The sequence below is a fragment of the Buceros rhinoceros genome, unplaced genomic scaffold, assembly GCF_000710305.1.
Source record: "Buceros rhinoceros silvestris isolate BGI_N320 unplaced genomic scaffold, ASM71030v1 scaffold12768, whole genome shotgun sequence".
In the NCBI taxonomy this organism is placed as follows: Eukaryota; Metazoa; Chordata; class Aves; order Bucerotiformes; family Bucerotidae; genus Buceros; species Buceros rhinoceros.
This window is the reverse complement of record NW_010425333.1, coordinates 1-23,680: the sequence shown is the minus strand read 5'-3', so window position 1 is coordinate 23,680 and position 23,680 is coordinate 1. Positions and strand designations below refer to the sequence as shown.

The 23,680-nt window shown below is 38.8% G+C and overlaps 1 protein-coding gene across 1 annotated transcript; it reads right to left on the bottom strand.

Moving 5' to 3' along the window:
• Nucleotides 1-747: 747 nt before the first annotated feature.
• On the bottom strand, nucleotides 748-20,580 carry LOC104497825 (pituitary tumor-transforming gene 1 protein-interacting protein-like; the record flags this gene model as incomplete). Its single annotated transcript, XM_010141115.1, has 6 exons — nucleotides 20,547-20,580; nucleotides 19,583-19,635; nucleotides 15,500-15,608; nucleotides 9,953-10,061; nucleotides 6,360-6,428; nucleotides 748-794 (listed from the first exon to the last, which is right to left on the bottom strand). Coding segments are annotated over exons 1-6 (421 nt in total), but the record flags the coding sequence as incomplete, so codon positions are not given.
• Nucleotides 20,581-23,680: the final 3,100 nt, after the last annotated feature.

Here is a 23,680-nt window from a genome sequence, read left to right as displayed (position 1 = left end):
GAGGATGAAAATTAACAGTTTTGAGTGACTATTCAGACCCCCAGAATCACCTTCTGACTTCAGTGCAATCTGCATAATAAAAACTGCAGCATGGTTTTAGCATATCTGACTCTGAAGACAGAGAACTATTAACCCTATAAGCAAATCAAATGAAAAGCGGAAGCACTGACAAGCCTAGATAATAAGAGCCTCCTCCTACGTAACACAGCAGGTCTTAGTGTTAGGATATGCTTCTCCTGCTGGACCACAGCTCCACTTAAAAACAAAGGAAAAAATAAGAGTTTTAATCTCTACATTAGGCTGCATCATTTATCCTTCTTTTTTAAGCTTGATTTAAAAAGCTTGTTATCTGCTAGTCAGTCTATCCTCCTTCAATAACCTCGAGTCTACTAGCCAATTTCAACTAGATTGGTTTATCACATTCAAGAACAAACACCCCCACCCCAGCACTCTTAAATAGGAGGAGACAGTAAGAACTACTTATTTTAATCAATATATTTAAGTGCCCACCCCAGGCAAACAACACCCCATTCAGCACACTCTCTTGCCCAGTGGGAGAATCAGTGCAGGAAGAGAACAGAAGCATAACAGTGATGAGATCAGGTGACAGAAGACATGCATCAGTAGGAAACTGGCCTTGATTACTACTTCTGATCATAAAGCAGCTTCTTCCTACTGCAAATTTTAATAATTAGAAAAAAAGGAATCAATTTAGATATTGAGTATCAAAACAAGATTACCACATACCATACTTCTTACGTATTTCATCATGCTTCAGTTTTCTTTCATGTTTCCTGCAACAAATAAAGGCATCAGAACATTCAGTCGGTTTTGAGCTGTAAACAAAATATAATTACATACAAGACAGCAGCATTTTTTAAACTTAATATGCAACTACAAATTTCAAAAAATCATTTATCAGATATATCTTCCTTTATGCACTTTATGTATCTAATTCACTGTAACTTCTCACTAATCAATAATGTCAAAATAAGATACATTTGCAAACATAAAGAAAGTGGGTTTTTTCTAGATAAAAGTAATGCATCCACATACATGTACACACACACACATCAATACCTAAGAAGCAAGGCACAATATTGGAAGATTCCCTAATGCTTTCCAGCAGGGAGCATAACTATAAAATTTAGCAGTGAATACAGCTGTGTGCTTCAAAATCCTAATTCAATATAATAAACCTAGAAAGATAAAACATGTTTCACCTGTTTTAAACAGTATATCAAGCATAAAGTGATAACTACTAGTTTCTAAAATCCATCATGCCATCCATGCAGAGAATAAGTTAAAATATCATGTTATAGAAAAACTGGATGCCTCTGGTTGTATTGTCTAATCATAGGAGTTTTCCAGACTGTATCTAATATTGCCAAACTTTAATTATTTACATAAACTAAGTGTCTGATGAGTAAATTTCTTCTTCCCCTTCCTCCTCTCCCCTTTACAAAAGGGAAGGAAAAAAGGAAGTTCAAATGGGTATCACTCCATCATTCCTCAGACAATTTTCCTATATTTCAAAGGGAGCATCTATGCTGCTTAGTTTAAAAATCAAACAAAAAAGCTCCTACACAACTGTTTCACTAGGACGATCCAGAATCTGTGTATTTTGAAGAAAGAACATAGAATTTGGCAAAACAATGTTCCTCTAATAACAACAACCCCTTTTGTTGCCCCTATTAAAACTCAACCCAGTTAGACAAGCTGTGACTTTCACCCAATTCTAATTTGCACATATTCAGCAGAAAGCTGTTAAGCACTAACAGCTTAATTCACCAAAGATGCCATCTACCCTATATACACATAGTCCAACTCTGATCAATTCCTACTACTAATCATACCCTGTGTGTCCTCAGAAGCAGTTATCCTGCTTCCTACAGAGCTGAAGGGATGAACTGCCTTTCCCTGCAACTGCACTTCCAGAAAGCAAGCAGATAGAGCATGATGAGAAAACCAAACAGGACAAACTGACTCAAAACCTTTCACTACCAGCTCCCTGAGATACCGATCTCCCTTATAACCCTTTCCACTATTAAGACTAGGCAGAACAGGAAACAAAGCAACTTGGCCAAACAGCAGGAGGAAGAAGAAGAGCTGGGAAATCAGGGTAATGAAATTAAATTCACACGGAGGAAGAAAGTCAGGAGTGAGAGGTTGAAGAGAACAGGAAGTAGTAGTAAAGTCTATCTACTGAGAGCAACCTGACCAGAGGATTCCTGCTTTCTGTGTTGCATAAGAGAAAGACATTATATGAGGCAAGGGATCTCAGAAAGAGAATGGAGAGATTCTGCTTAAAGCAGCCTTCTCCTATATATAGCAAAACTTTATTTCTGTATAGATTCCACGTGGTATCATGCGACTTCAAACCAGTTGTGGGTTTTTTTTTAGTGGTGGCACTAATGGCATGTTCTTCATTGTTTTGCATACCTGGTTTGAAGTAACAGAGACTCACCGCTGCAGCTGCAGTCAGTCTGAATCTGCCCTGTACACAGAAAGCTCTAAGTATTTGTGTAAGAAGGGTAAGTGGGGGGGGGTGCGTGTGAGGGAAAAAAAAAAAAAAAAATCAGGCCATCTAGGCTTCAAACCTCAGAATCACTTTAGGATACTTCCCTAACAAAAGGGAATTATTGTTATTCAAAACAAACCACCAAACATCTAAAATCCCACAGAAAAAAAAGATTACAAGAAACAGACACAAAGTCAATGCTGTGCCTATTTTCCTCCCTTGTTTATCTGAGTATCTATCCATATATTTTTGAAAACTATGTGAAAACTTCACAGGCCATGGAAAGGAAAGACCAGACAGTACAATACAACGTTTTCCTCTGCAGTTCACTGGTAAAAAATAGCTTGTTGAGACTATTAATCTGTTCTACAGCCTGCTACTAGCAATTCTTCCACCTAAGGGCTTACAGGAGGCAAGCAGCTGGTAGGGAGAGGTGTTCTGGTTGCTGAAATGGCCTACTCCTTGTGTCTTTCCCATTAGCCCCCCAGCCACAGACACAAACAGGTATGTATGTTCAGAACATGGAAAATATCCCAGGGCTGCTGCTAAGCTTTCTTCTGCAATTACAACAGTTCCTCTGTTTCACAGACACACTCCTGAGAAGTCAGGAAAGAAGTCTGCTGCTCTAAGGCTGCAGAAAATCATTTCAGCAATCCTTGTTCCTAGGCTTAATGCAGGAATAGAGCTCATCTTAGCTCTGCATTACTAATTTCCTGGTGCAACATCGCTAGCTCCGTGTGTGCACAAACCCTACAATCCAGAAGCATCAGACTTCCTACAGATTAACTGTACCAAGGATTTGAAATTGATACACAAATCACAGTGGAAAAGTTATGGTACATGACTGCCCCCACGCACCTCGTCATGACCGTTTGCTTTATTATAAACATAGATGAGTGTTGATTTAATTAAACAATGCAGCTTAATATTAAGGATGTCCATTTCATCACAACAAGGCACATGGTTTGGTATACAAAAAAATGTTGATATCCCTCCTCTTTAGAAGAGAGGCAACAAAAGCATTACAGAGGAAACATCACCTTCACATTAGCACTCTGTCTATTGTGCTGTGACTAGTTAGAAGTAGATTGACGGGTGGAAAATTTCCCTTTTTTACAATCAGTTGAAAGTATTCAGCATCTGAGAAACTGTGTGGTATGACTATGCCTGAGCGTACTTCCTGAAATGGCCACCTACTTCCTACCCTTCTGTGCACATTCAAGTATGACACTTAAGCTCACAAATTAAGATCCGTATGAGAACAAATTTGCATCCATTCTCTTCTTGGATAAAGTTTGACACTACCTTGCAACAGTGAAAAGCAAAGTACTGCTTTTAACTCTGTCTCCAAATAAATGCTTTCTTTGCTTTTCTCCCATCCCTGGATTCATGCTGCCCTTGCATCCTATGGATTCCAGCAATCTTATGGATACATGCTCAGACTGTTCACTGAACTCGCCCAACAGAATTAAAAAACCTCAAAAACCTCAGGGAAGTGTGAATAACTGTAGGCAGACCCCGGCAGGTCCAGGAGAAAGCCTAATTAGCCTAAGTAGAAAAGTATCAGTCGGCAGCTGGTAAAAAGAAAACAGTATAGGGAGGCAAGTCGAGTGAGCAGGGGGTGTGTCGTTTGGGAAGACACAGAGAAGCTGGGTCAGTACGTGACTGGAGAGCCAGCTCATCTCTGGGCAGGGGAGTGAACTTGAAACCAATCCAAGGAGGGCACGTAGAGTAAACACTGTACTAGAAAAGTATAAAACAGTTTGATAACAGAGACTATGCACTTCTTTTTAATAAAGGCTTTGTGTGCACACAAGCAGTTCGTCGTGTTTGTCTGTCCCGACCTTTCATGACAAATAACTTTCTGCGTAGTATGGAGGCATAGTATAGAGCTAAGGAATGTTGTGCCTTGGGCATGAAAGAAAAGTAAGAATGCTCTTTGCATCAGCAGTTCAATTACACAGAAGTCAAATGCCTTTACTCATAGTCTAAAGGGTTAAATTACTGGACCCATTACACTTGAAAATATACATTTTTCAAAACAGTAATTTTAGGTCAACTACACTAGGAGACATCTAATTCTCATCTTCCCTCTGCAGGAAGTTACTTTTAAGCTTATTCCTTCCTAAACAAGTACAAATGCGGAATATATGTTACTGCAACAGTAAGTCTGTGCTGTAAATTTAAAAGCTAAACTGTATTACACAGCTAGTAGGAAACTGAAACAGAGAAGTTAAACTGTGAGTACGTAATGGCTCTAAGAACAATAAAGCAAAATTACAAACCCAAAACTAATCATTCAAGCTTTGCACTAAGTCAAGCTCTGAAAACCTCTTTATTAAACATTACCAGTGTATCCTATTCTAATTCTTTCTACTGCCAACAGGTTTAGGAATTTAGTGCAAGGCTGAAGGACACATCAATTTACCCTGTTACAACAGTATTTATTCTGCTTCCTAATTGCACAACAGCAACTTCAGAGCAGTAGCTGAGCAGAGCAATAACCATTGTCACATTCAGGGCAAACAGTTGCTGTATTTTCTTATATAACCTGACAGTTCAGAACCAGAAAACAGATTTGCATAGAGTTATGATGAGCAATTCTCCCAGCTCCTGCCAGTCAGAGACATAAGCAACAGTAAGTACATCTCTAAGAGAACCTTACCGGCTCCCATTTTTGTGCCCAGTAAGACACTTAACACGTCTGAGCAAAGCAAGCATGTTTGCCTACCTACCTTGTATTCTTATCCACATTTATAATAAAGAAACTTAATGTATTCCTGGAAAAGCTGCACAAGGGGTCTTACCTGGAAGTGTGCCTTGTTCCCTGCAGTTCCTGCTCATATAACAATGAATCTGAGCTCAGGAGAAATCAGCAGGTATCAGCAAGGTGGGGAAGGTGCCCACCTGTTACCCAGTAACTTGAGTATTTAGAGAATGTAACCAGGATATGGCAAATCTAGGATCAATTTCCTTGTCAGTCTGTGAGGATTCAAATCCACACCTGATATCTCCAAGTCTAGCATTATTTTGGTTAGGACTCTCCTCTTGTATTGATGAAGCTAATCCAGTGTGAATCTCCGAAATAAAGACCATAAGAGGAAGTATAAGTCAAAAAGCACATCATGCTCATAAGCAATTTTTACAGGTAGGACCATGATGTCTGTTATCTAAAGAATAATGTAAAAACCATGAAAAGTCACTGGAGAACTAAGCTATAGAAATCTACATGTGAAGGAATGCTGTTCTCACTGAGAAACACTGTACCACTGCTGATTCTTGCACTTCTTCCTACACTGTGCTACAACATTAATGGAAAGAATGAATATCTAAAATTAAGTCTAAAGTGAGATCTGAGCCAAAGTTTTCCATTTCCTAAGCAACATTTCTAACAGGTATCTCAATATCAGCTTCCTTCTCTTTTAAAACCTGGCTGGGAATCATAGAGAAACAGTTACCAAATGAATCCAAAACCTGGTTTTTGCCGCTGAATCCCAGCCTCATGTAGGTATTAATTCATTCCACAGACAGGCATCAATCCAGGAGAGACTAAGGCAAGACTTTAGATACGTTTCCCATTTGCTCATGGCTGGCACAGAGCACTCATGGTACCTGACACAGAGAGCATCAGCCTGTTGGTTCCGCCTACTTACGGAAATACGTGTTTCTAATTAAGTTTGCAACTTTCACAACAAGCCTGGTTTTATAAAAACCTGACATTGTGATGCCTAACTCCATAATGCCTCTTTGTTTAGTACACAGTGCACTCCTCAGAAGGGCATAACACTTCTGTATCACAAGGAACCATATAGCTATATATCAAGCTGTCAAGACTTACCTCTGAAGAGACTGTAGTCTTCGTTCCTCTCTCTTTCTAGCTAGCCGTTCTTCTTCTTCATCTGGTCTACTAGAAAAATAAGGAGGGAAGGAAAGCATAAGAGTGGGAAAAAGCAATTTCACTACTAGGCAATCAATGTTTAGTCATTTGACTTATTCTCAGAAAGGATTTATAGTCTGACCTGAGAGACTTCTTCACACCCATGTAAAATTTCCTTGCTGAATAATTGACAAATTTTAGAATTAGCCTTTCGCATTTGTAGTAACCACATGCTTCACTCACTGTTGTAATGTGCCACTCAGACTCCACAGACAATTTAAAGTCTCTAATAAGCAGGTTGCAGACTGTTCCAAAAGCAGGACTCCTACTTGCCATGTTCCCACATCACACCCAGTTTAGAGTAAGTGTACTGCACATGCACAGTTAAGTCCATTGTTGCCCCCTGGAAGAAGATCGATGGTTCATAAGCCTTTGATGCCAGAACAATTTATCCTTCCAACAACCATCACTATCCAATCTCAAGATGCCCCCAAGAAAGCAGTCTGCACAAACTGCCTTGGCAGCTCCTTCCCTGTTCTGGAATGAGCAAGGATTTACCTGAGTGCATTGGCTGTGTGGTTCTGGGAAATGCTGAGCCTTCACAGTATGTCTGAGCTGTGTGCCTGCAGATATACTCTAGTGAATGCAGGCACTTCAGCTTTGGGACCTGCCTTAGAGAAAGCTCAGCTCCATTTAACCATTAGATAAAACCACATAAGAACTGGGGATCCCAAACAAAATTTACTTGTCTTTTTTTTCCCCTGACAGAACTCATGACAATTCTTCAGGATTAGTGAACGGACACCTGCCATCCTTCCCCTTCAAGTGATTTGAAAAGTGCTAATCACTTTTTCAAAACTGAATGCACTATCTGAAGATGTTTGATATAAATAATTTACAATACTAATACATCTGCTAATAGAGAAATGAACAGTTATAGTACCACACATCTGCAGCAACCAACACAAGTTAAGCAAGAGTGACATCCAGTGGTTAATTAAAGCATGTCAAATGTTTTAACAGAGAATTCAGATACTAGAACTGGAAGTCTGAACTCAGTTTTTTCCATCTGCTCAATTAGTCCATACATCTCTCTGAATATCTTAGTCATTTAAATACAACCCAGTAATTCAGAGTCCATGTAATGTTTCACATACAAATTTTCTAGTTCTTCCTTTTTTCATTTCCACATTAAAAAATTAGAAAAATCTTGGGGGAGTTTAGCAGCAGGAAACAGGTGCAACAGGCCACCTTTATTGGAAAACTGATCAATTCCCTACATTAGCACGTCTAGGAAGACTAGCAGCTCCCATTCTTAGGTACCCTTCTGCAAAACTACTTTACTGGAGACACCAACCCCTTATAACTACACAACAGTCTCACTTCACATTGGTGTTGCAAAATGTAAAACTATCAAATAAAATGCCAGTATAGGATTCAGAAAATATTTTTCTTCTCTATAATTAAAAAAGCATGAAATATCTTCTGATTTCTAGACACTCTGAAGGAACTGAGTTTTTCTTTAAAATCTGGAAGGTCTGAAATCATACAAAAAAGTTGTTAAACTGAAGAAGTTCAAGAGAGTCTATTTAGTATAGTTTCATGAATAGTTATATCTCAAGTTCATGAAGCCAGGCTCTTTTAAGTTCATACACCTGAAGTGAAACAATGCACCAATAGTCCTAGGATTTCTGTGGTAAGGATGGGACTCAGATAAGCCAGCAACTTACTGACGTGGGGATTAATGTACCCATGTATTCTCTGGAAGAAGTAAGTGCTGGCTTCTTAAACACCGAAAGCCCACAGCTTGAAAACTCCCAGGAGGAATACTGACACTTCCACAAAACAAGGTTACCCCTGAGATCTGAGACAATATATCCAAGAGGCCAGGTAAAACAGATCTAATACTATATTACTATAATATTTCCTTCTTCCAATTAACTTTAAAGAAGATTCTTTTGTGGAAAAGGAGTCCCCAAAACCGAGTAAGCAGAAAGCAAAATAATTCTAACTGAGAAACAATTGGGTTTAGAGCCAGTGATATATCAAGCTTCCATGTACACATTCTGAATCTTCCTGAAGCAAGCTGGACCCCACTTTGACAAGACCTTTAAATCCTCTGTGTCAGAAGATTAAGCTTGACACCTTTGGAGTCCTGGCACAAGATAAATCTCAACCAACCCTCTGTTTTTAAAATCAGATGTTACAGTACTGATTGACAACTTAGCTACTAAAACTGAAGTCTGGCACAAATCTCTCTTTTCACAGGAACCAAGCTTTATTTGTCGGCACATCAGCCACAGGGGCCTACTCCATTCTTCTGCAGAGGATGTTGGCAGATCTTATGCAAAATCTAAAACAGTTCTATACATCTTCAGGGCTTATCAGCACAGTGCTAAAGAGTTATAAATTCTTGCACTAGAACAGATTTTAGACCAATCTACCAGCAGAATAAGTCCATGCATCTTCCTCAGGGAAACAAAAAGTGAACAACATGTTATTTACAATTATCTTCTCCTTTAAGGACACAGATGTACCATATTTCTCTGGCTTGAAGGTCAGCACTAAACGCTGTACAGCTGCACACACTGTTAAAAAAGCAACTGCTCTGTCAAACAAGAACAACGAATTACAGTGCTTGAAAAAGTACTGAAATTATTTCAAATTGAGAAATAGGGTCCACATTTTGTTCACATGAGAAGCACTGAAGGACAAAAGGAACACAGCTAACTGAAACTACACTGCCCAGAAACCTGAGCTCTAATACTTCAGTGATAGAAGAAAGCATATTGTGCTGTCCCAATAAATAAGGTGTTTCATCAGGGCATAAGCACTGATCACTTCATGTGGTATCACTGACTTACCTATTTTAGTTACTTATCAACTATTTCCCTCCCCTTGAAGGCTATTAACCAATTAGAGAAGTAAGCCAGTAAAAGAAGTCCTCCAGGATCTAAAGAGTATTAATTTTCTGCATTATTTACTTGAAAATAAGTCACTCAGTATCTTAAGAGAAAAAAGTATCATCTTACATTTAGAATATTTTGTTGAACTGGCAAAGACAGTTAATCACTTAAATACTCATTGGCTGCTGACAGATTCTAGAGTAAACTCTGAAGCACAGATACCAAGTGCTGTAAGACATTGTCGCTCAGTTACTTGTTCTCTTCTGGTCCCTTTCTCCTGTCCCCTGAACTTGTCTTGAAAAATTATCTGATCTGTTATCACAAAAAGCAAGTATTTATTTAGCTATTGAGATATTTCATGTCCAATCTTAATAAAGTGTAAAACATAGAAGTGTAAAGCAATAGCTTTTTTGAACACCTCTGCGATGCTACCACTAATAACATCGCCTCAGTGTAATTCCAGCATCATTTCCACTGTCATACTGCCTGTCACTAAACCTCTTTTTTTGTTGTCTTTCTCAAACTAAGCAAAGTAACCAAAATTGCTTACAAATGAAAAGATTCTTAGTATATTGTAAAGCAAAAATTGTAGGTAGGAGGGAAGACCAGCACCCGAAGTTAGTAAAGGAAACAAATATACGTATTTACCTCGTGGAACGCCTTCTGCAGTAACAGCAGTAACAGCAACAGACTGCTATGGACACCAGAACAAGTCCAGCTACTACCGCTATGGCAATAATTAAAGCCTCAAACTTTACTGAAAAATATGAATAAATGCAACTTGTTAGATTCCAACTTTAAACATTTGTCTTTGATCACTCTTCCCCTCCTTCCCAAGCATTTTTCATCTCTGTATGTAAATAAATAATCAAAACCACAATTCTGTTCAACTACCTGTTAAAACTCAGCATTTGAATTTTGCTTCTATGCATAATCCACACTGAACAGACATTAAGTAAACTGCTCTTTACATATATCAAATTATTAGAAGTCATCCTGTAATATTTTATATGATATATAGGCTCTGGGGAGACCTTATAGCAGCCTTCCAGTAATTAAAGGGAGCTTATAGAAAAGATACGGAGGGACTCATTTTATCAGAGTGTTATGAGGTATAATGGTTTCAAACTGAAAGAAGGTAGATTTAGATTACATATGAGAAAGAAGTTCTTTACTGTGAGGGTGGTGAGACACTAGAACAGGTTGCACAGAGAAGCTGTGGACACCTCCTCCCCAGAAGCATTCAAGGTCAGGTTGGATGGGGGTTCGAGCCATCAGACCTAGAGGGAGGTGTTCCTGCCCATGGTAGGAGGGGTGTCACTAGGTGAGGTGATCTTTCAGGTTCTGTCCAGCCCAAACCATTCTATGATATATATGTATCTACTGGTGATTCCACAGATCCGTCCTCCCAATCAGGACCTTAGACAATGTACAGCATGAACAACAAAAAAAGACATAGATGCAGCAGCAGCGTACACACATTGTAGCAGTTAGAGAAAAATTAACTAAGATGCCAATGTCATAGAATGTGAAGAAGCCAGTAACACTCTCCACACAACTTCAGCCATCTGTGTCTGAAGAGCAATTACAAAAGGAAGGGGACTATTATTTTAACAGCATGTGCTCTAACAACTGTAGCTTGTCTAAACCTGGAACAGGACTGCATTCATTAAAAAAAAAATAATAAAAAATCTGATGTCCTAGAAAAGAATGAGGCCCAAGATGAAAGCAACAGGGATGATAAAAACAAAGCTACAGACACAACTTTGCAGAGTTATTTAAAGGACCTAACAAAGGATAAAACGAAATAATTCAGGTAAGTTGTTACAACAGAGATAAAACTAAGTGGGGGAGGGGGCAGGGAAGCTGTTTCTTCTGTCTTCTCCCGCAACTCCCTCCAACCTCTGCCAGATTCAGCAGCTTCACACTGCTGTAGTAATACAATGCAGCTGCACACATACTTTTTACTGCTTCAGGGTACTAGTGATAAGACCATCATGTTTATCAAGTGAAGTTCAGAGGGTCTGTCCCCTCTGATCACATGCACAAGTTGAAGAGTCTGTTATTCCTCTACAGATCTCACCAGCTTGTCTGGCCAAGGTATATCATTCACAGATCTTGCCAAAAAGATTAGATTTCAGCAAATATTTCACCTCTGTGTTTTAATGTACTGGGTACAGTTTACAATACAGATTAATACATAGTTTCTAGTTAAAATATCCAAGTAAATTCTGAAAGTACCCATTTTGCCATACTGCATTTCTCATTCCTAAGATTTTCACGTAATTAAATATACTTCATTCAGTGAACTGAAGTGAAAAAGTGGTTTCAATCTCCATTTAACTTTTTAAAAAAGTATACTTTAATTGAAGCAGAAGTGTATTTTGATCCTGTTAAAGTGCAGAAAAAGACTGTCAGTTTTCAGTCTGCATACCTGTCTCCATTATCTATTTCACTTGCTTATTGGTCAAGAAAAACAATACAATTAAGCTACTTTGTATTACACTGCTTCTATATCATTCTTCAGCTCCCGCCCCACCCCCCCCAACTGCTGATCAATAATCTGTCAACATATCTTATTCCATATAAATTTGTAACTGGACACCAGTCATTAGCTTTTGACTCAGAGCTGCCATAGTCACCTTCATTTTCAGCAACACTGAGCCAACATTCATCTCTATTTTATTTGCAAAAAGAAAAAAACACCACCACACACCCCTAAGGGGACAGTCTCAGTAAGACTGTATATCCCTGTCCTGGGTTCAACATGGAGGAACCGGATGCTCTCATGTTGTCTGGCTTTCTTCTTCCCAGAGAGCTGTGGTTCTCCCAAGCTTCTGGGAAGGAGAACACGCCTCCTTGAATGAAGTCATAAAAGGGGCGCGCCGAGAAGATTCGACGCCATTTTGCCATCTTGCTTTCACCCTCTCTGCTCTATCTGCCCTCCTCTCTATCTCGTCCGCGCTGCTACAGATATGCCGCGCAGGACTCTGAAGCTTACGCCCTCAGACTGGAGACTTTATCAAGGAGAGAAAGACACATCCAAGACCTGCTAGTTCCCTGAAGCAGTAAAAGACTCCTTCTGCAAAATGGGTAGAACCTTCTCCGTTTTTCTGCCGATTCCCAGCGGGGGTGGTCTAATGAACTGTCTTGCCCTGATGGATGGACCCAGCGGTACCCCTTATCCCTGCGGCGGATGAAATAGCCCCTACGCGCAGGAGAATTTGAAGATATTCCCTTAAGACGCGACTTGGCCAGCCCACGGTGCAGATGTGTGTGTGTGGGGAGTCTGGAAGCAGCGTTCATCCCTTTACTGAGTTCCTACAGCCACCCCAGAGGAGAAGAGTTCTATTTGCATGAAAGGTTTGTCTCAGGAGAGAACCCTGGATGGACCCGGCGGTACCCCTTATCCCTGCAGCGGATGAAGTAGCCCCTACGCGCAGGAGAATTTGAAGATATTCCCTTAAGACGTGACTTGGCCAGCCCGCGGCGCAGATGTGTGTGTGTGGGAGTCCGGAAGCAGCGTTCATCCCTTTACTGAGTTCCTACAGCCACCCCAGAGGAGAAGAGTTCTATTTGCATGAAAGGTTTGTCTCAGGAGAGAACCCCGTTATCAAGCTTTGCGCAGGTGAACGGACTACAGGCGGACTTTTGCCTTCCCTCCCCTCCCCCCCTCCCCCGCACCGGCGTGGTGAGCCATGGTGGGGTGAAGTTTGTAAGCAGCGGGAATTGCCCGATCGAGATGTATTCTCCCTCATCCCTTTCTCTCCCTTTCCCAGTCTGATCTTTACTTTAAGGGCATCTGTCTTATTAAACGTTCCTGCTTCTATCGCTCATATGTGTTATTATGTTCCTTAGCCCGAAAAGCCTAACGAGCTCACTAAAGCTCTTATCAGCACCTTTAACGAGCATCAGAAGTTTTCTGTGTGACTCTCGGCTGGCTTCCCAGCCAAAACACACCAGTCTGTCGTATCCCTTTCAGTGGGGGGAAGAACCCCCCTTTCAAACCGCGACAATCCCCATGACATACTCCTGCATATAATCGATATTTAAAAAAAAAAAAAATCTATTAATGAAATGCATATGCGGTGGTTTTTTGTTGGCTTTCCTTTTATCTTTCCACTTACTACTTCTGGTGAGAATGTGCTCTCCTACAAAGTTTTCATTCTGCATTTAAGCTACATTCAATCTAGAAACACAAATGGCATCCAACCTAGAAGCCATTTCTATAGCAGGAGTAAACTGTCAAGAACACTGGTAGTATCAGTAGATATTGGTAATCACTGCTTTGCAAAAGGACACAGGTTTCTGTACTAGGTGCAGCAGAGAGTTAACTTTCTCCGTAGCAGCTGGTATCATGCCATGTTTGGGATATCTGCCTAAAACAGTGCTGATAACACACCAGTATTGTGGCTGTTGCTCAACAGGCTTGAAGAGCATCAAGATGTTCTCTTCCTCCCCCCTCTACTCTGTTCCTCCCAGCAAGTGGGGTTGGAGGTAGGCAAGAGATTGGAGAATTTAGGAGGGGACACTGCCACAGTAGTTGACCCAAACTGGCCAAAGAGGAATTCCACACCATGTAACAGTCATCAGCAATAAAACCTGAGGTAAAGGAAAAATAAGCAGAGAGGGTATCTGACTTCCAATGTGACTATCGTTCACAGACTGGTTGGGCATCAGTCTACCTGTGTGAAGTGGTAAGCAATTTCTTTTTCTTGTTGTTGGTTTGGTTCCTTTTTTTTTACTGCCTTTTCTCCCCCTTTTCCCTTCACCTATTAAATTGTCTTTATCTTAGTTCATGAGTTTTCTTGCTTTTGTTCTTCCTAATTTCTTCTCCCATCCCATGGGGGCCAGAGGAGGGCGGGAGCAAGCACCTGTGTTAGTACCTGTGATGGTAGGGGTCAACCCACTACAATTCCAGAAAAAAGTTTGCTAAATATTTAATAGTAACAGCATTTACTACAATATTGAAAGCCAAATTTCCTTAAAAGGGTGACTTATCAGTGAAATTATATCCCTTCTGTAATGCTAAAAAATCTAAAAGTCTAAGCATAAATCCTTTCTTTCACAAACCAAAGCACAGATCTCTTCTGCTAGGAACAAAGAATCGGCAAAGTTCTCCCGTACCATCCAAGTGAGCCCCTCCGTTCCCAGGGGTAGATACTTGCATACTGCATTAACAGCGATCTTCTACCTCTGCTACTCTAATTTAGACTACTGCATAAAATCATTTCTCCAAGTATGGTAACTTTCTTCTAATTTACAGTTACCATAGTCACTGATAGTTCACCCCCACTTGTTTTTGTCCTTTAGCCTCCTGGCGTACACAAGCAAATACACAGAAAGCAGCAAACCTCTGCTTTGCTGGAGTAAAGCTGTACTCTTTATTTCATATGACAAGCTTTCCAATGTCTTATTTGTTCTCTGTTCCAGTCTAATCTGCATTTAGATCTGTATACACAGTATTGCAAAAATAGCTCCAAAGATTTCACCCCAATGGCAGAACATGCACTGTACTGTATTTCATAATACAACACATGAAGTAAAAGGAAATCCAAGAACAAGTAAATGACGCAGTAGTATAGTCTACAGCAGCATTCTGCAACATCCTTTCTAACCTTAACTATATCGCCTTCAGCACCCAGAGACCACATTGGTTTTCCAGCTGTTTAAGCAAAAACAGCATTTAAGAATTTTTGGGTGGCTCCATTCCTGTCATAGTGGTTCACTGCTACTACTGGAATATACTATAAAAACTGTAGATCCGGGCATATCATCCAACATTTTAAGAAATTTTTTGAAAAGTTAAGAATGGTCACCTTTTGTCAACAGGAATGGCCTTATTTCTTTGTACCTCAGAAGTATGGTTTCAGAAACAGGTGAATCCAGACTACACACAGAATACTCAGAACATTCCAGCATCACTGGTTCCCAGTCTAGACTTTACAATCAACAGAACCTCACTACATAGTAAATGTTGTAAAGCCAGTGGATCAGCAGTAACTATACTGGCTGTTCACAAAGAACCCTTAACAATGACTCTGTCAGCCCATAAGATTAGGGATCATGTTTCCAAGTCATAACCACTGCTGCCTCCTGCCCCCACCCCTCCAAATAAATTATCAGGAAACAGCTCTAGTAAGCAGTAGTCTAACTTTAAGCATACTCTACAGCAAAAGTAAAATTAGTACCTACTCCAGCAAACTCCCCATCGAGCATTTGAGAGGGAACATAATGAAGATGGTGGAAGAATGCTTCTTACAGGGTAATCAATACAAGTGTTGTTGGTGTAACACCAAAGGCACTGTGCAAAAGAAACAAAAAACACCCAAATTATTGATCTTCAAAAACATTTTACAATTTAGTGCTACTCTCCACAGACAGAATTAAGTGAATACAATACTGTACAGATACATTCAAAGTGCTTTGTCGTATAAAAAGTACAGAAGTCCTGGTACAATTTCTAACTAAGCCTAAACTGAATTGTGAATAAATACATTTTGTACTTACACATAATAAGTATTTACACTAGCCTGAAAATATAGCAGGCACTCTGTATACTTGATGATAAAATGGCTTTGGGTTTAGAATTCCCAAAATCAGTAAGAAATAGAAAACCAGAGAGCTGGCAGTTAAGAAATTTAAAACACATGGTATCTTTAAGGAATACAAATACACTTATAATCTTACTTCAGCCCTATATTTGACTATCAACAGAAAGAAAACAATAAAGAACCCTTACAACTCTGAAAGAGGTTTTGCTGCAAGGAAGTGATACAACCTTATGCAATTTTTCTGGCAAAGTACATTGTGTATTTTAATTGTGCACACTTACATTTGTGGATATTTTTAAAATTTAGAATTTCTTAGATGTATTAGAGTTAAAATACCGCTTTAAGTCATCACTAGGCATCAAGCTCAAATTTTGGTTTTCATCTGTTAAAATAAATACTCATTCAAAATTCATTGACCATACAACTCAGTGAGGACGTTCTGGATGACAGTAAAAGGAATCCTTGACAGAACAAGGTCTTTTAGGATTCATTATAGAAAGAGCTCATCCAGAAACTATGCTTATCTAACAGTACTATCCAGAACACATTATGCAGCCTCAATCACACAAAGTCTGTTATCTTGCTCTAAAGGATTAGACAACATTATATAGTTATATAGAATGGAAAACATTTGTATTAAATTCTGCTTTCTTGGAAAAAGTGAAGAAAGAGACAGAAAATTGTATTCATATTTTGTAGCTGGTAGACTACTACAAGTCAAACACATCCATAAGGACACATCAACAAAAATAAGAAAGGCGTAACAACCTGCGCAAAAAACCTCGTACTCCTAAGTTTTAACCCGAATCACGATGTTAGATGAGAATGCTTATTTTTGTTGGATCAATTATTTAAAAAGAATTAACAGTTCAAAAATAATGATTAATAGGGGGCAGACTAAAAATCGTTGTTAAGCTTAGTTTGAATGCAGTGATGACCCTGTTTTGAGTAAGAGGCTGGATAAGATGACTCATGAGGTCTCTTCTAACCTAAATGACTCCATACTGTTGGTGACAACTAGGAGCACAGAAAGGCCAACTGTGTCACTGACGGAGACTACAACATGCAGCTATTAAAAACGTGTAGTGCAAAAGGCTATATGTGACACAGCTTCTGAAACAGAGGCTAAAAAGAAAGTATTTCAATTATTTAATTCCCAATGCTAAAACTTGAGCCAATTGTCAGAATCAAGTTAGAAAAAAGCCTGAACACCCAATGAGTGAAATGTTTCGTTAATATTAATCCTCATCTACATAACCTAAAAATGAAGACTGAAAAGATTTTATTTAGAGGTGAATCATATGTCCTTTGCAGACTATGCCAGGAAGCACATTCACACTCTGGTAGATAATGAAGTCAGTGATATCCATGTGAGACTCTACTAAAATAAAGTGCAACATTATTAATTCAGTCCACACTCATTAGGAACATACTAAGCATTAAAACACATCAGTATTTAAAAGATAGTAACGATAAACATTAAATAAATGTTTCTCCCTGTATAATCAGACAGTTGTATGCAAGTCACTTATCCCACCTTTCTTTCAAAAGAATTGGCTATATTTTTGATCATATAATTTCCTATAGCTGTTATCTTTTTAGTGGCCTGCTTGCCTAAAACCCATTTTCAACAAGATAACTAGTGCCTGCATTACATATTGTCTTATACACTGTCATATTAAGTTAGAAACACAAAGAAAAGACTCTCAAGATGTTAAGTGATAGATATTTACATATGATCTGTTACAGATAAAGTTCTCAAATTTTAATACACATGTTAATCTGCTAGTCATAGCAGCAAATACTCCTTTGAAGTAAACAGTTTCATGATTCAACAGCTCTAATTAAAATCCTTATGTGTTATTTTTTTAATGTACCATACTGTAAGTAAGATAAACTGTTGCATTTCATCTTAAAATTACCACTCAGAACCTACTGATAAGAACACAAGAAAATACATATTCATCAACTCTAAAGACTAACTCAAAAAGACCACAGTTATAATTACGATAAACAGAATCTGAGTATTTTGAGTTATAGTTCTATTTAACTGAACTAAATTGCTACATTTTAAGGTTTGATTAGAACTGTTTTTTTCTATTAATCAAATATTCAATTTTCATTTTTATCTGCTGCTGCTATCTATATTATTACCAATATGAAAACCTGGGGTTTTTTCTACTGAAGCAATTAAAGTAATTTCAGCAATCATTGATTTTTTTTTTTTATTGCTCACATGAATGCTAATGGATTTTCCTGTAGACTTTTGTTTTAAATGTACATGCAGATTGTCTGAATCAAGCCTAAACTCCTTTCTTCAAGGGTTGCACTGATGCTATTGAAACAGTTGCCCTGAATCATCCATCATTCCGTCAGCAGAACAAGCCTGGACACTGTCAGTGGTTTGACAGATTCTGAAAATAATGTACGTGTAATTCTGTTAGTGTCTTCAGTACACAAACACAGCTGAAGGACTTATTTTTTTCACAAGGTGAACTCGGAGCTCTCAGGTCAATAAAAGCTGTGCTCATGTACCTGCAGCAGTGCTTATGTGAAATGACAGTCACACCAGTGGTAGTGCTGAACATTTAATCTTTAATGACCCGTATTTTCCGTTTCCTACTTTACACTTTTGAAGATGAAGAGTTCTTTACACAATGCCACGCTTATGGCGACAGATATACAGGTCTGACCACACATGATAACCACATCAATGCAAGGCAATTAATATTTTCTCCATGAAAAAGCCAAAAGATGCATTAGAGAAGCATAAAAGGTAAGTTCAGATATTTCTCAATTTTCCCTTGTGAAAAATTTTTGCAGCGGCTTATGTAACTTCAAGATTCTTGAAATAGTTATTTTCAATGACATTTGAAGTTAGAATTCAAGACAATCTCTCAGTGTAAATATGGGAGTTTCTTCTACTGTGCGGGGACACTCCCCTTTTGCATACTTACCATAGCCCTTATGGTGGAGCTAAGAAGCTAAAGCAAAGAACAGAAAAACAAACTCTATTGCTTTAAATGTCTGCCTTACTGCAGTCTCGTGTTAGTTTAAATATTGCTACCAGAAAGGTGACCTTGCCTGGCAGCCTTATACACTCGAGTTCTGATGGTCAGTGGAGAGGCCAACACGTCTGAACATCTACAAAGCACTGGTCCAGTTTGCTTCAGTTAAATGCACTGCTTGGGGCACCTCCAGAGAAAGGGGTTTCTTGATGTTTTCATTAATTTCTCAGTTCTCCAGCATACAAGAAATGGAAGGCATTTAAGCCACATAAGATGCACTTCATCTAGCCTTTGTACAATACGGAAATTTATCTAAGTGATGCCTGCAAAACAAGGATGAGCCTAAAGCAGCAGCAACATCGCTCAGCTATGCTGTGAAAGCACTGAGCACATACAGACATTAGAAACCTGGATTCTACTCAGCATGTCCTCTCTGGACAGAGCAGAGAAATACGCTCAGTGACCAAATCACAGAGCCCTTGCACAGCAAAAGCACACCGGCCTCAAGCATGACAGAGGGGAACAGCATATCCGTCAACTCCACCATTTAAGTAAGAACAGAAACATCCTTTTACGAAGGGCAGTTCAATCAGATTCGCCATTAAAAACAAAATGAAACACCAAACAGCCAAACCAACCCCAACAATCTGACTTCTGATTACATGGGAAAAAAAATTCACCAAATTCTTAATCAAAAAGGATGTTAAAAATCTTACCGAAACATATTTTAGACATGCTTCACAGGACCCCGGGGAAAACTCTGCACATGCTAGAAAAAAAAAAAAAAAACAAACAGAACACACAGAGATATCATCAGTAACATCAAGACCTTAACACAGTATCTAGCTTTTTCTTTTCTGTACTGCTAGATACAAGCAACAGTTTTGACTGAAGCAATGAAAGCTCAGTATTTCCATTCCAGGAGAACTGTAGCAAACAAAGATAGAAAACATTGGACTAAAAAAAGCTGGACATCTGACATAGTCAGGGAAACAATTCAAGCTTATTTGTAACTTCAACTCGCTTTATCTAAGGACAACATGGGAGAAAAAACTCAAGAACTTCTCTGTATCCCTGCTTAAGTTCTAAGACTTTTACACTTCAGTTTAAAGAACATTCCAAGTTTTAAAGCTTTAGGAGCCTAGGAAATGCTGACCTTTGCCTAGGGTTGGTCACCCCTTCCAGAGGTATTAAGGTTTTTCTGCAGAAAAAAAGTTGTTTTTTTTTTTTAAATAAAGCTCTCCAAATAACATGATTTAAAACAACAATTAAAAAAATATTTCCAAACATAGGACACAGTTATTTTGTTAGAGGTCACCAAGAACTTTGGCACAAGTTTGAAAACCCAGGTGATGCAGGAGTTAATTCATATTTTCTTCGGATTTTAAAAAACATCTTCTATCCTAAAAAAAGAAAACATTTACTGCTGTTCACATTCCCAGAGGATTCCAGCCAAAGGCTGACTTTCATTTAGACATTCTGCATGTGTATTATCTTAAGATTGATCTTTTTCATTCACAGACATAATTTTATGTCCACAGGTCCATATACATGCCATAGTCTTGACCTAGATGAACTACTTGACATATAAAGGGGTTTCCTTTCCCATCCTGAAGCAGGGTTTTCTTACCATTGCTGTAATTTGTAGGATAATTTCAAATATTATTTAATGCAACTAACTTTTGATGCCCTTAACATGCTTTAACTTGATCATTGTAGGTCTCTTTGAACTGGAATAGTCTATTTTAAATTATTGCCATATATGCTATATAAATACGGGACAATATCTCCAAATTAGGAATCTTTTAATGAATAAAAGTGCATTAGTCATAAGCAATTATCCGAGTTAAATTCTTGCCATGTTTTGGGATATGTATTTCAGTATTTTCCTTTTAGAATTCAATATTATACCTTTCTTGTAATCATTCTTAACACTAAATGCATTTTATGTATCAGTATATTTAGCTTTAATGACTGTACCTGCTTAGAAAGAAAAAGTTTACCCAATATGAATTAACTAAGAAACAGCCTAAGCACCAAGGCCCATATACCAATCCACGAAAAAGAAAAACAAACCATGAAAAGTAGATTCAGAAATAGTTCTCAGTTTAACCCACAAAATTTTCAGATGGGATTATTCCACGTGGAGTATCACCACACTTACAAAAATACCTCCATTATATTTGCAATTTAAGGTTTAAAACACCTAAACAAACCAGCTTTCTGCCCACAAATTAGCAAGGTACAGTCAGAAGCATGCAAGTACTCCAGAACTTCTAAAAATGTGGTTTAGCTTACATTTTCAGTAATTGAATCATTTACAGCAAAATGAAGAAACTTAATGTTCCTTAGATTCTTGCAAAGGAGGTAATCTCAGCAAGCTTTTCATGCTGCTAATCTTCAACTGCCTCTCTGAGATTTTATAGCAGACAACCTACACTGGCATACAACCAAGAGACTGAGACTTAAATTATTAAAAAGACTCCTATTATTTATGTTTATTCTGAAGAACAGCACAGAAAAGTCTAAAGAAAAATACTTCGAAATATATAATCTGAACATACATCTCAAAAATCAAAACATCTTTATGTACAGCTGTTACAAAATGTAGCATTACCATGCGTGATTAAAAAAGAATCTATTTTTTACATTTCTCTGGGTCAAGTAACTTACAAAGACATATAATACATAAATTTCCCACCAGTTATGGTGTTCTCCATAAGAGCAGAGGACAGAACAAAACACCTCTGAAACTGAAAGAAGAAAAACCCAAACAACCCCACCAACCCACCTTGCTAAAGCATTATGTGCAATAGCGCATTAAACAAAAGCAACTCTGAATTTTTTTCTTCATTCAAACAAAGTTGACAGTCTCCAAGATGTCAAGGGAGTACTATATTATCTTTATTGGGGAAAAAAAATTACAAGGTATAGCACCACTACCAACAATGATTCACGGTGTATTTTAAACAGTTTATCAAGCATAATCATTCCTTCCATATTGACATATAACATCAGCATTAATCATCTAACATGTAATAAAGTGAAAAATCATTATATACCAAGCCTGCTTTACCAAACAGTGGAATCATCACTTTGATACGTGGTGTAATTTTTGCCAAATAGTTTAGTTTAACACCTTGTGCAGAGTGAACTGTAGCTGTATGAAGATTCTATTCTCTCAAGATAAGAAAAAGTTATCACTTTTGTATGACTTCACTTTCACATTATTTGTATGACCTCACTTTCTAGGAAACATACTCATGGGACCAGGGCAACTGCACAAATGCAGAACAAAGGCTATTCTTCCACAAAATACAGGTAAAACAGAAGAGCATTGACAATAAAACTCTATTTTGTTTAAAAACAGCTTCCACCCCCTCTTTCCAATGGTTATTTGTGCATGAAAATAGCATATGCGGGGGGGGAGGGGGGCGCGCGGTTTAGGGAAGATGGAGCATACACTAAGGACTGAGGACAGGGACAACCACTGTTTTGCTGAAGAAAGAGTGCAACTGCTCAGGCAGTCAGAAACCTTTCAACACCTACACTAAGTTTATTCATAGCTATTTTATGTGTTCTCTGCCCCCATTCTCAGGACAAAATTGTTCTTCAACTCAACAGTTGTTCCCTCCTACTGGCATACTAGTACTTTCTCCCTCACAACCCTCCTTCTGCCCCAGCACTTAAAGCCACACTTTTCTACGTATTTTCCTCAAACGGGGAACAATACAACCTCTGTAGCCTCTGCTTTGTGCCAGTCCAACCCTGTTGAACACAGGTGCTGAACTTGCAAAACATTTAAACAGGGTGGCACACAAGGTCCCAATCTTGTAAAACTACCCTACAACTGCCATCTCTCTCTTCATGAGAGCACCGCTGTAGTAACTGATACACATCTGACAGGCAACAAGTCTACTTCCCTACTTTTTTCCAACTATTTCAATTTAAGATTAAAATTATAATACTAATAATATTGAATTATGCTCCAAATTTTATTTTTCACTTCAATCTTATTTCTAATATTTATTTCTTAAAGGTCACCCACATCTTTCTATATAATATCATGATTCATCTCCCTATCAACAACCAACTTTGTGTCACAAGCAAATTCCTAAACTCATGTAACAATAATAGTATGTAAAAAGTTCCTTCCTAGGGAATCGATAAGCAACTCCGCTACCAATTCAGCCCGATTTCTGGCTCCAACCAAACTCTTGTGTCTCCCAGACTTACTAGGTAAAACACTGATTAACTTGCAGTTATTAGCAGGTCTATCTTTTCTTCTTTCCTCTAGGAAACACTAACAGTTCCCTTTCTCTTCTACATTAATTTAGTTGTTTCAAAGTTGGATATTTCTTTTCGAATACAAACTCTCCCATAAAAGAAACTGAACACCTCAAACTGGACCCTTAAAAGACACTCCAATATTCACTCGGGACACCCTAATTTAATGCAAACTAACCTGATATGTACCCTTTTTTCTGGTCACGTCCACCACTACCAACCAAATTCGAGGACGAGCTTCACCAACTCGTTTCCAAAACCGGCTATGAGATAAACGATTCCCACAGAACAAACGGGATGGCAAACGCGCCTCCACCGGCCTCTCCTCCAGGCCACGATCGTCATCATCAGTCGGGACACAGCAAACCTACGCGACTGCCGTCTCCTCGCCGCAGAACTCCCGATAACCCCACCGTCCCACAGGCCTGCCAGCTCTACCAGCGCTGCGGCCCCTTCCTTTGACAGACCGCCTCTCGGGAGCAGGCTGCCCGGCCTGTCCCTGCGGTGGAGGGGGGCAGCCCAGCCAG